The sequence below is a fragment of the Martes martes genome, assembly GCF_963455335.1.
Source record: "Martes martes genome assembly, chromosome: 8".
NCBI classification, from domain to species: domain Eukaryota; kingdom Metazoa; phylum Chordata; class Mammalia; order Carnivora; family Mustelidae; genus Martes; species Martes martes.
Genome location: NC_137895.1, coordinates 50213441 through 50231387, shown reverse-complemented (window position 1 = coordinate 50231387; position 17947 = coordinate 50213441). Strand labels below are relative to the sequence as shown.

The window sequence follows — 17947 nt, the reverse complement described above, 5'->3', positions numbered from 1 at the left end:
CGCATCAGATCGTCCTAATTCTTTTTCCAGAATAAGTTCCAGCCACGGGGACAGAATGAAAATATGGGACAACTTCTGTAATCAACTGGCTGAACTAGAACGGACAATGAACTCCACTTACGTGAAACTAAGCATTTTATATTTTTTAAGCATTTTAAATTCAGTAAATACTGCATAATAACTTAAAACTAATACTGCATTTTGATTGGCCTCTAAAGCTTCCATTGCCAGCAACTGCCTCAATTAAATCTCAAACTTACGTTGAGTTCCAGGTCTTGCAGACACTAAATAGTTAAGAACAGAGATGGTCCCTGTCCTCACCCATCCTACAACCCAGCAAAGGACACAGCCAAGTATACAGAATCTCGAAACGCGATCACACCCCTAAACCGAAAACATGTAAGCAAATAACTGCATTCAGGTGCACGTCACAGTAATCACCTAATAAACTTATTTTCACCTTAAAAAGTAACCCTGAATTTCTTTTAATATCAAGATGCCAAATAAAGGCTGCCGAGATTTTCATGTCCCTTTGTACGGCGAGGAAGGCAGGATTAAAGCGGGATGGGCTTCAGCTCCGGTTCCGGAAGGGAGCGCGCAGCTACCCGACCACGGTGCCTCCCCAGGGCCGCGCTCTCCCTGGGAGCGCTTCCTCCCGACTCCCCGGGGAGGGCGCTCTTCGGCGAAGGCGGGGCGGGGAGCCTCAAGCAAGGCTTTCCTCTGAACCCCAAGGGAGCCGCGCTCCGCCAGCGAGCCCGGCCCCGGGAGGAGCTGCCGGCGGAAGCCAGAAGCCACCCCTAGAGGCCGACAGCGCAGCAGGCTCGGCGCGGAGCTGCCCGCAGGGATCGGGGTGGGGGAAGGGGGATGAGGAGAAGGGGGAGGGGAACGGGAAGGGACGAGGAGGAAGGGAGGACGTACCCATTCGGATGTGCACACTGGCGGAGGCCACGCAGCTGCCATAGTTGAAATCATCCTCGATGGAGGAGCAGGGATAGCGGGGGTCGGGGTCGGCCATGTCGGCAGCAGCACCCCAGCGACCCCGCCGAGCTAGGGAAACGACGCGGACTCAACGGCCTTTAAGCCACTTCCGGGATGAAGCGCTCCAGCCCCAACTAGCCGAGTTCAGCCCGCGCTCATCGATGCGCTCACCGCCGGCGCTGCAGTAAGGCTGAGAGGAAGGAGGCTGCTTCAGCTTGGGGCGGGAGAGAAAATGAATTACGTTCTCGGCGTCATCTAAAATGCAGCCTTTCTGAGATTTTCCCTCGACAAGCTTTTTAAAATTCTCTGACCTGGAGAGCTGCTGAAAGTGATAGAAGCGAGGTCCCATCCATCTGTTCTTTCAACAAATACCCAGCTCATTAACATGGTCCTTCAATAACCACACGGGAGATACACTTTTTATTATTTTTAATATTAATAATATTCCCTAAATTTCTTGAGCACTTTCTATTAGCTAGGCTTTCCGAATGAGGTAATGCCCCATGAGCACAGAAGACAAGCGCCAACCAGAGAAGACTGAAGTGATGCGGGTAGGTTCAGATGAGGGGCGAAGCTTAGGGTAAGATACGGGTGACAAAGAATGAGACTGGATAGTAGAGGAAGGGATGGGAGGGCACAGACAGTGCGAAGGACTGTTTTACCAATCTTTCCTTACCAATCGGAGCTTACTATGAATGCAAAAATAAGGCGGTGGTGTTCTAAGAAGCATGAATGTCCAAGCAATCCTAGCATATCCTTTTTTAACTTGTGTCCCTTCCCAATATTAGCCAATTACTAACACTAAAATGAAGCTACTGAAGGAAAGGAAAAGAGGGGCAACCGTAATTTCTTTTCCTGTACATCCTTGCCAGTAAGCTGAAGGTAAAGAGTGTTAGTAGAATGTGTACATCTCAAGAAGTAAGATAAAAATATTTTGAGTTTGTTGTATATAGCTGTTCCACAGTTCTAGTAAGAATGAAATGCTTATGTACATACAGGCTAGGAAATGCAAACTGTAATTTTGGTGATCCTTATGAGCTTGCCTTTAAAACCGATATTACACCATATAAGGATCAATGATAAAATTAGTGCTAATAATTTTTTTAAAGATTTTATTTATGAATTTGACAGAGAGAGACACAGCGAGAGAGGGAATACAAGCAAGGGGAGTGGAGAGGGAGAAGCAGGCTTCCTGCTGAGCAGGGTCCCCCCCCCCCCCAATGTGGGGCTTGATCCCGGGACCCTGGGATCATGACCTGAGCCAAAGGCAGACGCTTAATGACTGAGCCACCCAGGCACCCTGTGCTAATAATTTTAAATGACATTTTTCCTCCACTTAAGTGACATTAAGTAGCAAGTTAAAAAAAAATCATGGTAAATGAGGAGACTGCAAAAGAAATGAGAGCTTTGGGAAGATTATAAATGGCTTCACAGTGTTTTAGTTTGCTAGGACTGCTGTAATAAATTAGCACAAACTGGTGGCTTAAGACAACAGAAATGTCTTCATTTACAGTTCTGGAGGCCACAAGTCTGAAATGAAGTTGTCAGCGGGGTTAGTTCCTTATGGAGGTTCTCATGGATAATCTGTCCCATGCCTCTCTTCTGGTGTTGGCAGTCCTTGGATTTCCTTGGCTTGTGGTTGCATCACTCCAATCTCTGCCATCATCTTCACCAGGCCTTCTTTCTTCTGTGTTTCTGTGTCCAAATTTCCCTCTTCTTATAAGGAAACCAGTCCTATTCCAGTGTGGCCTCATCTTAACTTGATTACATCTGCAGAGATTTTACAGGCATACCTCATATTATTGTACTTCAGTTTATTACACTTTGAAGATACTGTGTTTTTTTACAAATGGAAGGTTTATGGCAGCCCTGCATTGAGCAAGTCTATTGGCATCATTTTTCCAATAGCATTTGCTCACTTCTCATGCGTCTGTCACATTTGGGTAATTTTCATAATATTTCAAACTTTTTCACTGTTATAATGTTTTTTATGGTGATCTGCACAGTGAGTACTACCCCGTGAAAGCTCATATGATGGTTAGCATTTTTTAGCAATATTTTAAAATTAAGAGATATGCTTTTTCTCTAGAAATGATGCTATTGAACACTTAATATGCTACAGTAGAGGGTAATACAGTATAGTATAATATAGTATAAACTTTTATATGCTTTGGAGACCAAAAATTTATTTGACTCACTTTATTGCAGTATTTGCTTTATTGCAGTGGTCTGGAATTGAATCTGCAATATGTTCCATGTATGCCTATATTTCCAATTGAGGTCACGGTCAAAAGGCATCAGTGGTTAAGACTTAAATGTATACCTTGGGAGCCCACAAGTCAACCTACATCACAGAGGTGGTGACTTTTCAATAGGATCTTGAAAGATAATTAGGGGTTCATCAGGTAGGAGATGCTGAAAAAATCCAAACATGAAACAACTAGTTCAAATTGGAAAAGACCCAGACACTCATGAAGGACATTACAGAAGAATAACATTTGGTGATTAAGTGTATATAAGCATCAGCAAGCATAATGTCTGACATAGCAGGTGCTCAGTAAATCCTAACTATATCAATTGATCAATCAGTTGAACAAAAGTACAGAGTTCTTTTGGCTCCTGTGACCAGACAAAAAGAAGCTGATTTTCTAGGAAATGATCAGATTGGGGCATGCTGAATTGAGATGAAAGAAAGAAATCAAAATGCAATTGTTCAGTAAACACTGGAGGCAGGAGTGAGAAGGAACCTACAGGGCAGGTTAGGGCTAAGGACACATATACGAGAGTGGCCCACATAGAGATAATAGATGTAGAGTGAGGGGCGCCTGGGTGGCTCAGTGGGTTAAAGCCTCTGCCTTCAGCTCAGGTCATGATCTCAGGGTCCTGGGATCGAGCCCCGCATTGGGCTCTCGGCTCAGCGGGGAGCCTGCTTCCCTCCTCTCTCTCTCTCTGCCTGCCTCTCTGCCTAGTTGTGATCTCTGTCAAATAAATAAATAAAATCTTTAAAAAAAATAGATGTAGAGTGAGATTATATGAAATCTTCAAGACCTGGAAAAAAAGATCAATAGAATTCAGCCCATGGGTGCACAGTACAAGCCAAAGGAAGAGTTAGTTGGGAAAACAGAAGAAACAATCAGTAATGTAGGTGGAAAACACTGAGTATTGTCTGAAGAGACCAAAAAAAAAAAAAAAAAAGACCAAAATTCACAAAAGATGGTATGATGAGGGACTAATGCTGTGAAACTGTCAGAATAAGCCCTGAAGAAAGACCATTTGGTCAGAAGTTACTAATATTTTTAGATCCAAATATGCTGGATACTTTCATATACAGGCATATTACCTTCATTATCAAGGCACCAGATTGGATATCCAAGGTTTTGTTTTTCTTTCAAAAAAACAAATGAATAATGAAACAAATTCAGTACAGAACAAGAGGAACTATGACCACTATGAAAGGCCAGAAGATACGGATAACTAATTACCAAGTATTGTTAGAACGTGTACTATGAAACCCAACGATGTGACATTATTTCTTGAACTTCTGTGCAGAGGGTTTGTTATGGACTGAATGTGTGCCCCCATTTATATGTTGAAACCCTAACTCCCCTTGTGGCTGAATCTGAAAAGGGGCCTGTAAGGAGTAAAGTAAGATTAAATGAGGTTATAAAGGTAGGCCCTGATCAGATGGAATCAGTATCCTTATAAGAAGAGACACCAGAATGCTGGTGTGCTCTCTCTCTCTTGCTCATTCTCTCTTTGAATGTGTTTGTGTGTGCGCCCACGCACCCAGAAAAGGCCATCTACAAGCCAGAAGGAGAGTTTTTACCAGAAACTGAACCTTGTGGACACCTTGATCTTGGGATTTGTAGCTTCCAGCACTGTGAAAAAATAAATTTCTCTTACTGAAACCATGCAATCTGTGGTATTTTTAATGCCAGCCTGAACAAACTAATACAGGATTTATTTGGGGGATTTACTAAATAACAAGGAAAAGAAAGCCAAATCCTTGAGAGGGAAAAGGCACACGATTTGTGCTGATAACTTGACAAGGAAATTTGGAAATCCTGAATGAGATTTTGTGTGTGTTTCTCCAACAAACATTGCATCCAGAGTTCACATAGCCCGCAACAGTTTTGCTATCTGTAAAATGCAGTAGTTGGATTAATATCCCTAAGCCATTTTCCATTATCAAATTGCAGTCTAAGTAGAATCTTGACTCCAAAAGAAAAAAATTGTGCCATAATCTCAGATTTATGTCACATGTTTGGGGTACTTCTAGAGATAAATAAATGATTGTGTCAAAAATAAAACTTTAGCTAATATTGAAATTATCGTGAAAAGCCCTTTACTGAAATCTCTTCAATTATAAAAATTAGATTTTAGAAATTAGTGGTGACTAGGCAAAAGTTATTATAGCAACACACTCTAGGGTGAAAAATACTTTGAAAATGACTTAAAAAGAAAATGGTGAAACAGGATGAAGCATGAAAATGTTGAAAGAAATTATTTTCTATAGTTGAGGGTTTTCTAGTTGAGACAATACACGTTAACTTTAGAAAGTGTGGAAAACACAAAGTAAGAAAATAAAATCACCAGTAAACATTCCATCAACCCTAAAAGGATAATTGTTAAAATCATAGTATAGATCATGTTATAAAATAATAGGGTTTTTTAAAAGGATTTTTTTAAAGATTTTATTTATTTATTTGACAGACAGAGATCACAAGTAGGCAGAGAGGCAGGCAGAGAGAGAGAGAGGAGGAAGCAGGCTCCCCGCCGAGCAGAGAGCCCAATGTGGGGCTGGATCCCAGGACCCCAGGATCATGACCTAAGCCGAAGGCAGAGGCTTTAACCCACTGAGCCACCCAAGTGCCCCCAAATAATGGGTTTTTAGGACAATGGTTTTTTTTTGTTTTTGTTTTTTTTTTTTTTAAGATTTTTATTTATTTATTTGACAGAGATCACAAGCAGGCAGAGAGGCAGGAAGAGAGAGAGGAAGGGAAGCAGGCTCCCTGCTGAGCAGAGGGCCCGATGTGGGGCTTGATCCCAGGACCCTGGGATCATGACCTGAGCCGAAGGCAGAGGTTTTAACCCACTGAGCCACCCAGGCGCCCCAGGACAATGTTTTTGATATCTTCGATGGGGAAAAGTTGAATTACAAGACAATGGAAGCCTAATGTTCTTTACAAATACACACATATACACACACATCAGGGGTGCCTGTCCCTGTGTTCAGTCGGTTAAGCAACTGACTCCTAGTTTTAGCTCAGGTTGTGAACTGATGGGTCCCAATCTCATGGGTCCCGAGATCACCCAGCGTCAGGATCCATGCTCAGCTGAGAGTCTGTTTGTGATTCTCTCCCTCTGCCCCTTACCCCGCTCAAATAAATCTTTAAAAATACACAAGCAATAAACTGGAGGAATAACTATTGCATGTTATTATTATTAGGTCATTTTTCTCTTTTAAAAATCTTTTATTTAAATTAAATTTAATTAACATATACTTTGTTAATAGTTCAGAGGTAGAATTCAGTGATTCAGCAGTTGCATACAACACCCAGGGCTCATTACTTCAAGTGCACTCCTTAATGTCCATCACCCAATTATCCCATCCACCCACCCACCTACCCCTCCAGCAACCCTCAGTTTGTTTCCAAGAGTTGAGAGTCTCTTATGGTTTGCCTCCCTGTTTTTGTGTTATTTTATTTTTCTTCCCTTCCCTTACGTCCATCTGTTTTGCTTCTTAAAGTCCACATATGAGTGAAATCCTATGGTATTTCTCTTTCTCTTTCTCTGATTGGCTTATTTTGCTTAGCATAAAACCCTTTAGTTCCATCCACGTCATTGCAAATGGCAAGATTTCATATATTTTGATGGCTGAGTAGTATTCCTCCATATATACATATATCTCACATCTTCTTTATCCATTCATCTGTAGATGGATATCTGGGTTCTTTCCATATTTTAGTTATTGTAGACATTGCTGCTATAAACATTGGGGTACATGTGCCCTTTGAATCACTGTGTTTGTATCATTTGGATAAATACCCAGTAGTGCAATTGCTGGGTCATAGGGTAGCTCTATTTTTAACTTTTTGAGGAAACTCCACACCATTTTCCAGAGTGACTGCACCAGTTTGCATTCCCACCAACAGTATTATTAGGTCATTTTTTAAATAAAGTTGGTTTTTTAAAAAAATTTATTTATTTGACAGAGTGAGAAAGCAAAAGCGGGCAGAGCAGCAGAGGGAGAAGAAGAAGCAGGCTCCGCACTGAGCAGGGAGCCCAATGTGGGGCTCGATCCCAGGACCTTGGGATCATGACCCAAGCCGAAGCCAGTTGCTTAACCAACTGAGCCACCCAGGCGCCCCTTATTAGGTCATTTTAATGAAAGCCTAAAACCATCCAACTCTTACTTCTTAAAATTACCAAGTAATATGCCCCACAAACATTCTTACCCCATACTGACCTTTACCTCATCCCAAACCTCAGTACACCTAGGACCTTCTAAAGCCCAGGGATGGGATAAGGCTCAAAGATGGCATAGGCTAGCGATCTTTATTTTGGAAATTATTTCCCAAACCAAAAAAGTCTATGTCCCACAGTTGGTTGTCCTTTGAGCATCCATCCTTAGGGGTGCTGGGTAAATAGCTGATAGTTTTTCATATACACAAAGAGCTGTTACCTGACTCACCTAATTATTTATTTCTTAGACTTCAATACCTGTGCTTGTCTCTGATAATACTGTGTATCTGTGCCATTATGCCATCTGTGCCCTGGCCTTCAGGGTTCCCTCAGCATCTCCATTTGTGGTTCTTTGCAGTTCATTACTCTCTCTCTCTCTCTCTCTCTTTTTTTAAGATTTTATTTATTCATTTGACAGACAGAGATCACAAGTAGGCAGAAAGGCAGGCAGAGAGAGAGGAGGAAGCATGGTCTCCGCGGAGCAGAGAGCCTCATGCAGGGCTCCATCTCAGGACCCTGGGATCATGACCTGAGCCGAAGGCAGAGGTTTTAACCCACTGAGCCACCCAGGCGCCCCTGTTTATTACTCTCTTGCCTCCAGCTGGGATGGAAATGCTTTCTCTTTCTAGCATCTGAAATTGGGGGTGGGGTTAGGAGGGTAAAAAACATAGTGAGAGTGTTTGAGGGTTAAGCACAGCCACGTCCTTGCCAGAAGCATGTATGCTGGGAGTGGGTGCATGGGGTGCAGGGCTGGTCTGGGTCTGCATGGATTTTCAGTGCAGTCTCATGTGCCTCTAGAACTTCATACTGCTTCCATCCATGCTGCCAGGACCATTCTCTACTAACACTTATTTTCTCCCAGGGACACAGCTGTCTCTACAATGCAGTTTCCATACCCATCTGACATTCCAGAGATAGAGCTGTGTAGATCTGAACTCCAGTTTTGGACAGAGGTTAGTTTCCTTCCCATACTCTTACAGGCCATCAACAACAAACCAAGAACTATCACCACATGTCTGTTTGGTGTATCCATTAGGATGCATTTGTATGTGAATTACAAGATTCCCAGTTTAAAAACTGGCTTATAAGGAATTTGTGTGATATAATTTTAAGTCCAGAAGCAGGACATTCTCTAGAACAAAAGAGCTGCTTAATGCCATTATGAAGGATCTGGTTTTCTCTCTCACGAGACCATCCCCAGGGCTCACTTCATTCTAGTAGTTATATCCATGTGGTTACAAAATGGTTCCAGAGATGACCAAAGCTGCTGCACGTTCTTATTCAGATTCAGAGAGAGGGAGAAATCTCAATGATATTTGGTCCCCCAAGCCATATATTATTGCCAGTTCCAGTCACATGCCAGCCTGACTCTCAGTGCATGGGCCACTGCAGTTTTAAATATGGAGGTCAGGGAAGACTGTAGCAAGATGGGAAGAGCATCCCAGGCAAGGGAACAGCAAGTGCAGGCTTTAATGTGGGACTCTGCCTGGTGTGTTCAAGGACCAGCAAAGAGGCAGTGTGGTTATGCAGGATGAACAAGGGAACAAGATCAGAGGGTAACAGTGGAGTGGGAGAGGGAGAATGAATGCAGATCGGATAAAGAGTTTGACTTTTATTCTGACTGAAATTAGAAGCCATTGTTGGCTTCTAAGCAGATGAGAGACATAATCAGATTTGATTTAAAAGGATGAATCTGGCTGCAGTGTTGAGGAAAGTCTATAGGAAGCAACAGTGGAAGCTGCTTTAGTTCTAAGACAACTGTAGCAAAGCAGGCAAGATACGATGATGGCTCAAACCAGGGTGGCAGTAGCGGAGATGGAGAAAAGTATGATTTTAACTATATTTTGAATAGTCAACAGGGTTTGCTGGTGGATTGAACATGGGCTGGGGAAAAAATAGAGGAGCCTAGAATGACTCTAGTTTTTGGTTCAAGCAACTGGAAGCAAGAGTGACTTGAATGGGGAAGAACGTCGAAGAGCAGATTCAGGAGGCATGATCAAGGGTTCACTTTTGGACAAGTCTGAAGTTGAAGGGAGAAGTCGGAGCTAACCATATGCATTTGGCAGTCCTTGGTAGGTGGATGGTATTTAGAGTCTTGAAACTGGTTGAGATCATCAAGGGAGTGGGTGTACATGGAGAGAACTATGAACTGAACCCTGAGGCACTCCAGCATTAAGTTAAGGGAGAAGAGAAAGGACATCAAGGGAAGATGACCAGTGAAATAAGTTAAAATGTAAGACAATTTGGAAGACAAAGTGTCACAGAAGGAGGGAGGCGATCACCTGTGTCAAAAACTACTGAGAGGTCAAATAAGATGAGACCTAAAAACTGTTATATTCAGCAATGATGTGGACATAGATGACCCTGAGAGCAGTTTCAGTGGAGTAAAGTAGGAGGGGTGGCTCTAGAGTTGGCTTAAGAGAAGATAACAGAAGAAAAGTTGGGAGACAGTGGAATATTCAACCCTTTACTACGAAAAGGAGCAAAGAAATGGGGGGGGGGTAATAATTATGGCATCAAAGTAGGGGAAATGGCATCAAATCGTTTTTTAGTTTATTTTAAAGTGGAAAAAATAACATCGTATTTGTATGCCAATAGAATTGATATGGTAAAGAGTGAGAAATTGATGATGTAGCTGAGACTGAAAAACACTGCCCTTGATGTCTTTGAGGAGGAGGCAAGAAGGAGATCAGATCTAGTGCACAGGTGAAGGGATCAGATTCACATAGGAACCTACATAATCTACCTATAGAAAAGGAGGGAGGCATGTATATCTGTTCAGATACGGGTAGGTAGATAGATGTGATGCTGAGATTCTGTGGAAGTTTTTTTTTTTTTCCCGATACATCAGTACTCTTAATAAATATTCTCAAGATCATCAGCTGAGCACAAGGATGGAGGAGAGGGTAATGGGAGTTGAGAAAAGAGAAGGCATAAAACAGTTGTCAAGGGGACCAGCAGAGTAAATGTACTAAAGGCACGTAGTGTGACAGCCCAGCAGCATAAAGGACCCATTTGAAAGTCATGGTTTTGATTTTAAATTAAGTCCAATCAACAGGTTTTTATTCCCCACCCCACTCCCAGCTACATTCTGGTACACAGGTGTGCAGCCCAAAATTAGAAACTTGTATCTAATCAGGATGGTAGATTCAAGAGAGCTCAACAAAGCCAGAGAGGAGCGAGAGAATGGAAAGCATATGCAAGAGAGGGATTATAAAAATCGAGTGTGGACTTTATGGATAAAGAGAAAAGCAAGGGCATCAAGAGGGTAGAGCCAGAGAAGAGGTAGCAAGATTTTGGATTTGGTATCCCAGTAAGGGGGAAGGATTGTTGGGGTCAGAGTACTAGAACGAATGCACTAAAAGGACAGGAGGTGTGGTCAGAGAGTGGATTCATGAAATAGAAATTACAGAAGGGGTGGTCATTGATAATGACAAGATCTATTGTCATGACTGGCTGAAATAGGGTAGAAGATAGGATTACTGGAGGAGAGGAGAGTCAAAGAACTGGGAGGACAGGGTATTGGAAAGATCATCATTTGCCCAACAAATATTTCAAATCACCAAAGATTAAGATAGGATTAGTATTGGAGAGGACTGCAGGGAGCAGGAGCTATATAGCCTAAAACAGAGAGGGCAGAATTAAGGTGGAAGAGAGCAGTGGATGACAGCAACAGCGAAGCCGTGAGTGATACAACCTGGTGATTTAAAATTCAAAAGTCAAAGGCAGTTTTAAGGAATAGGGAGGGAGCATGGTCTGATACTACCTGCCAACACTGAAAATACAAGAATTTTCATATAATCCATATAGATTTCACATAATCTGGCTTCCATATAAAATTCTTTTTTTAAAAAAATATTTTATTTATTTATTTGACAGACAGAGATCACAAGTAGGCAGAGAGGCAGGCAGAGAGAGAGGGGAAGCAGGCTCCCCGCTGAGCAAAGAGCCCGACGCGGGACTCGATCCCAGGACTCTGGGATCACGACCCGAGCAGAAGGCAGAGGCCTTAACCCACTGAGCCACCCAGGCACCCTCCATATAAAATTCTTGCTTCTCTTTAAGTCAGAAGATCTGGAAAAGCAGACCATGTTGACTGCTTCACTCGGCGACAGTGATTCCTGGTTCCTCTGCGTGGGAGAGTTTAAGTTTGGATCCCCTGTTCTACCAGTTCACCAACTCAATAGCTGTCAAATGCTTGGACCCTGCCTCTGTTGCTCAGTTTACTCAGGTAGTCCCTTTGAGAGGTATAGGGCTTCTTAAGCGTGTTAGGATCGACAATAAAAGCTTAGCTATTTGAACAAAGGGATATAGGAACCTTTCCCCCAAAAGTATTGTATTTACCAATTTTCAAGTGTATTTTGTGGTATACTGTAGCTGAGAACGACCTGGGAATTCAGAGAGGGGTAGGGGTACAAAATGATAGTGTATCATCAATGTTGGTCTCTAGGGGGCACCATTGCCAAAGAGTACAAATCTGAAAGCCTTCAAATAGGGTTGCTATTTTTCAGTTGATGACAATTGTCCACTCTACAATCATTAAGGTTGGGAGTTTTTTCTCACCACTTTCAACGCATCTCCGTTTTTATCAGTAACATTTGTATCATGCCTGTGATGGGCTATTACAGCACACACGATAGAATATTTTAAAAACAATAGTCAATTTTACTTAAACTCCCTGTTGGAAGCAAACGACTCTGTCAAACACTTTGAAGAAGGAAAAAGTAGTGGAACAACGTTTTATCAGGAAAGGCCAGGGAGGGGGCGCCTGGGTGGCTCAGTTGTTAACCCTCTGCCTTCAGCTCAGGTCATGATCCCGGGGTCCTGGGATGGAGAGGGGCACCTGCTTCTCCCTCTCCCACTCCCACTCCCCCTGCTTGTGTTCTCTCTCTGTCAAATAAATAAATAAAATCCTAAAAGAAAGAAAGAAAGAGAGAACGAACGAACGAACGAACGAACGGCAGGCAGGCCAGGGAGAAAAGGATGTAGTAAAACCAAGTAGCAATGTGGAGAATGGGCAGCCTCATTAAGAAAACGAACACAGGGGCGCCTGGGTGGCTCGGTGGGTTAAAGCCTCTGCCTTTGGCTCGGGTCATGATCCCAGACTCCTGGGATCGAGCCCCATATCGGGCTCTCTGCTCAGCAGGGAGCCTGCTTCCTCCTCTCTCTCTGCTTAATTGTGATCTCTGTCAAATAAATAAATAAAATCTTAAAAAAAAAAATGAACACAATTTTCTTCTGCTTTGTTCTCTTTTTTGTTTTCCTGTTGTTTTTTGTTGTTGTTTTGTTTTTGTTTTGTCTTTCCCAACAATCACTTCATATATGCACATTTATCTCTTCAACTTCAGTAAAAGTTGGGAGGAAGAATGTACCAAACCTTTTGAATGGTTGTCTTCAGCTAAGTGTTTTCTTCTTCCAGTTTTTCTGGGTTTTCCAACTGTTCCTCAATAAACATGTGTTGCTTCCTGGCAGGGTAAATCAAAATGCATTTTTCAAAGAAGTGGTGGCAGGTCTCTGTCCATCCCGCCAGGAGCCGGCCCATGCCAGGCCGGCAGGGAGGAGGGGGGGTAATAGACCCCCCTCTGTGAGTTCTGCCCTCCTGGTCTTTCCCCAGCTCTCACTCTCGGCTCTGTCACTCCCGTCGCACCCCAAACCCAGAGCAACCAAAGGGCTGGCCAAAACTTAAAGCCTGTGACAAGGGCCACCCAGAGGCAGGGAGACCCCGCGGCCGTCCTCAGGGGCATCGCTGCCGGGCAGCGCCGTGCGTCATGTGGGGCCCGCCCCTTGCGGGGCTCGGCAAGTTCTGCCGCCTTGGCCTCCGTTGTGGAAGCAGGATTTCCGCGGTTGTGTAATCGCACCTCCCGGGCGCGGAGAGGCCTGGGCTCCGCATCCGTCCTCCGACCGGCCTCTGGTCTCCGGCGGCCGAGCCATGGCCTGGACGGCGGCGGCGACGGCGAGGAGCTGCGGGGCTCGCGGCGCACTCACGGCGCACACGCTCCTGTTCGACCTGCCGCCAACGCTGCTGGGCGAGCTCTGCGCGGTGCTGGACAGCTGCGACGGCGCGCTGGGCTGGCGCGGCCTCGGTGAGTGCGGCCCTCGGAGGCTGCGGCGGGCGGCGGGCGGCGGGCGGCGGGCGGCGGGCGGCGGGCGGGGGGGGGCGGGGGGAGGGGTGCGCCGGGCCGGGGCACGCATGCTCAGTCCGACCTGCCGCGCTTGCGGCAGGACAACCTCGCCCGTCCCGCACCGCGTGGACAGCGGACCTGCGGGGGCTTCCCACGGGCGAAGTGCTAGTTCCTCGCCCAGGGAACTACACAATACTCCCTGAGATCCGAAGACGAGCTCCCTCTTCTCTTTCAAAGACGCTGTGGGTCCCTTGGCCGGATTAAGCGGCAGCTACCCTCCTGAAACCATCCAATGTTTATCAACTGTTCCCGCCTTGCTTGGTTCGGAATATTTTAAGTTAAATCGCCCATGTGATGTCTTCTTATGGCAAAATTACCCTAGAATATAATGTTCATACTAAAACACATTTATCCCTTTAAATTGATTCTTTGGTGTTTTCAGGGCACTTCCAAGTGCCCATCTTAATTAAATTCCAGGTGAAATGCTAACGTAAAATACTATTTGTCATCAATGTGGCTCCCGGTTTTCTTAATATTTCTTGCTTATTTATCCAGTCTGTGGCATGAAGGTTTATGCTAGATGATGTCTTTTTATATCCATCTGGAAAGTTGGCTTTAAAACCATTCTGTGCAGTCATTGGGAAGTTGAGCAACTGCCTTTTGGAAGTCTTGAGTGTGATCACTGGAAATAATTCAGGAAAAAAAAATCTTTGTTGTGTTAAGTACAGGTACTTTTGTCAGATTTGATCTTCCATGGTGACACATTTAATGTTAGTTGAAAATAAGCACAATCATGTCAAAACAACTTAGCCTTTGTTCTCTGAAACACCTTCTTTTTTTAAAAAGGCAAGACTAGCAAAAGACCTATGAGAAAAAAAGTTTTGTTGTTAAAGAACAATATGGTTACACTTTGTGGAATGTGGCATTGGGCTTCTAGGTATATTTAAGAAGCAAAACAGGATCATAGGGAAAGGAAAAAAAAAAAGGACGGAATCAGGGAGGGAGACAAACCATAAGAGACTCTTAATCATAGGAAACAAACAGGGTTGCTGGGGGGAGGGAGGTGGGGGGATGGGGTAACTGGGTGATAAGACATTAAGGAGGGGACATGATATGATAAGCACTGGGTATTATATAAGACTGATGAATCACTGACCTCTACCTCAGATGCCAACAATACATTTTATGTTAATTAATGGAATTTAAACTAAAAAGTGAAAAAAATTAAAACGGTTTGTATATTATAAGCTCTGTAATTTTAATGTATGACCCTTATGTAAAAATATCAGAAAAGATAATACTTGACTCTTTGACTTCTGGGAAACATAGAGTATGCATTTGGGGGATAAGATCCTTCCCACACCAGATCTTTTGGAAATGGATGACATGGACAGTTTTAGGACCCACTGGTTTCCTAGAATACATTCATGAGAGAAGAATGTTTTTGTTGCAGTCCACAGGTAGTCAGTGGGGCCAGGTAGCTATCATAAATGAGTAAAGCAGGATGAAGACTGAACATGGAAGAGTGTATGTCCCATCTAGGAGGGGTGGTTAGTTCTCAGTCCCATGTCACTGATGCTTTTCAGGAAGTCCAGCTCAGTATTGCTGCGTTCGCACACTCTCTATCTCTCTCTCTCTCCGCATTCAAATCCAGACACTCACATTTTACATGGGTTGTCTCATAAAGCGCTTAACAGTTGCCCTTTGAGGCAGGTGCTATTATCATCACCAATGTGTTAATAGATGAGGAAGCCGTGGTACACATTCATTAAGTGACACTTGCCCAAACTGACACAGCTAAGGAGTAGCAGAGCCAGGATTTGAACCATGGCAGTTTGGATCCACTGCCTGTGCCCTTACCCACAGCCACACTACTCTTCCAGACCATGACTTCCTCAAGTTCACAAGTACTGACTGCTCTGCTCTTTCCGCTCTAAAGTACACTCTCTAAAATAGCCTCTCTAAAGTACACTCATTTCAGCCGTGAAAGAACAATTCAGTGAGCCATTTCAAACATGCAGCCCCATTTTTCTAGTTGTGGAAATAAGTGGAGACCAAGAACAAGCAAAAGCTATTTATTCAAAGCAAGGGAGTTAGCCACCATCACTTGCATTTGACAGAGACCCAAAGGCAAGCAAGGAGTGGAAAAGCTTTATGGTAGAAAAAAGAGAAGGCTTCAGGTCTTCCACTATTGGAGGAGTTGGCATGGAGAAGCTATGGACAGGCTAACTAGCAGAATTGTTTAGGGTACATATTTGGCTCTTTCAGGAAGGTCCTGAATTGGAAACAGGGGCAAAAATCAGGGAAGCTGACAGTTGTTAATTGAGTCATAACTATTTGGGACTGATTGCTAAAGAGATTATCGTTTGGCTTCTTGGACTAGCTGCTACAGATGCTAATATGACTTCTCAGACTAGTTACTGTGTATAGTAGATTGACATCCTGGACTGGTTAATGTATGTTGTGAGTCACCATTCTATTTTTATATAGAGTCTGGCCATTGTTCCTTTGTATCTTCTTTCACTGGGGAAGAATCTAAAATGTCTGTTCCTTGATTCTCTAGCTATAATTTACTGTGCACATAGCTAGACTACATAGCTCTGAAAGGAGACCTAGTACAGAGCAGCTGCTTCATGAATTATTGGCTCAGCCAGAAGGGAAGCCTGACTCAGCTCAGGGTGGTTGAGGGCACTGCCCATGTTAAATAGATGCTGAGTTTCCCTATTGGCATGGGAAAAGGAGAAAGACGGGAAGAGGTAGGGGAGGAAAAACTTGACCTTAGAGGGTGAAGGTTAGAGTGCTGGAGGACTGAATCAGGGACACAGTCCCTTTTATGTTCAGGACAGCAGAGAGCCTGAAGATACAGTGTCCAAAATTCCATGTAGAAAACAATGCAATATAATAGGGAAGACTGTCTCAAGCTGATCATGATGCTTGATGATGGTGAATATCAGATGACATTTACAAAGGCAGCTCTGACAAAAGTAGATCATATGGCAGCCTAGTTGTTCACAAACCGGAATCATCTGTGCAATCTTTTAAAGATACAAATGCCAGAGTGCCTGGGTGGCTCAGTCGGTTAAGCATCTGCCTGCAGCTCAGGTCATGATCTCAGAGTCCTGGGATGGAGCCCTGCATCGGGCTCTCTGCTCAGCATGGAGCCTGCTTCTCCCAGTCCCTCTGGTTCTCATTCCCACCACCCCCCACTCCAGATAGTGTGTGCTCTCTTGCTCTCTCTGTCTCTCTCTCTCTCTCAAATAAATAAATAAATAAGATAGAAATGCCTAGGCCCCACCCCCAGACTGTTGATTCAGCGGTTGCTTTAAGGATCCGGCATCTTTCTGTTTTTTGCAGAGGCGAGTCTGATGCACAGCCTGGCTTGGGAGCCATTGCTCTGGCCAAATTCTCTACTTTAGTAGCATCTTAATATACCAGTTATTTTACCACACTCTTTCACTTCTCCACTTAATTGTTTTTTTATCCTGAAACATATTCTTCATATTACTCCTCAAGTCCCTTTTGTCACATATGGTTATTAAGAAGAGGAAATCACAAGGTAATACATTCTCTGGTCGATGATGATTTTATGGCTTTGTAATGAAAGGAGGAGCCCAAGCTGAAAATGTTACTGATCTTATACTCCCTTCCAGACGTGGTAACAGAGCCTCTGGTGACAAGTCATTTCATTACATTATCATAAGGTAGTACTTGAATTAAATTGTTTGGAGCAGTGCACACCATGACCCGTTTCAACACTTGTGATACCCTGGGAAAGAAACCCTTTTACAGGTAATCTGGAATGGGTTGTATTCAGTTTTTTTCCCTCTGAAAAAGAGAAATGAAATTATCATAGAAATTATTATTAACCACTTTAAAGCAAATTAAGTATAAAATCACATTAAATATGTCTTTGAGTATTCAATAAAGAATCAAAATAATAGTCATAATAATAATAAAAGCTGCTATCTATCCAGGGCTTGCTCTCAGACACTCTCTGCTAAGCACTTCATGTGGATTATGTCATTTGTCATGAAAATTCTGTGAAGTAGGTATTTTTCCTATTTCCACTTCATAGGTAAGGAAACTGACTCTCAGAGAATTTAAGTAACTTAAGTCACGGTCTAGTAAAGTGCAGACTAGGATTCTAATCAGATGGTCAGACTCCAGAGCCTACGTTCTTTAAAAAAAAAAAATGTTTAGATTGATTTTATTATTTAGAACAGTTTTAAATTTACAGAAAACTTTAGGAGATTGTACAAAAAATTCTCATCTTTTGTATCTTCCGCATATACTCTGCATCCAGTTCCCCTGTTATTCACATTTTACATTAGTGTGGCACAATTGTTACAATATCAGTGTATTATTATTATCAAAGTCAATAT

General features: G+C 43.3%; 2 protein-coding genes across 2 annotated transcripts in view; one reads left to right on the top strand and one right to left on the bottom strand.

The window, feature by feature from the left end:
- The window catches only part of TMBIM4 (transmembrane BAX inhibitor motif containing 4), a 29733-nt gene extending 28639 nt beyond the window's left edge, over positions 1-1094 (bottom strand). Inside the window, exon 1 of the mRNA XM_080812503.1 lies at positions 919-1094. Coding sequence (XP_080668629.1) covers positions 919-1015 — 97 coding nt within the window. The 5' untranslated portion in view covers positions 1016-1094. The remainder of the gene's footprint in view (positions 1-918) is intronic.
- Positions 1095-13276: 12182 nt separating this feature from the next.
- The window catches only part of IRAK3 (interleukin 1 receptor associated kinase 3), a 46439-nt gene continuing 41768 nt past the window's right edge, over positions 13277-17947 (top strand). The window contains exon 1 of the mRNA XM_080811790.1: positions 13277-13526. Coding sequence (XP_080667916.1) covers positions 13373-13526 — 154 coding nt within the window. The 5' untranslated portion in view covers positions 13277-13372. The remainder of the gene's footprint in view (positions 13527-17947) is intronic.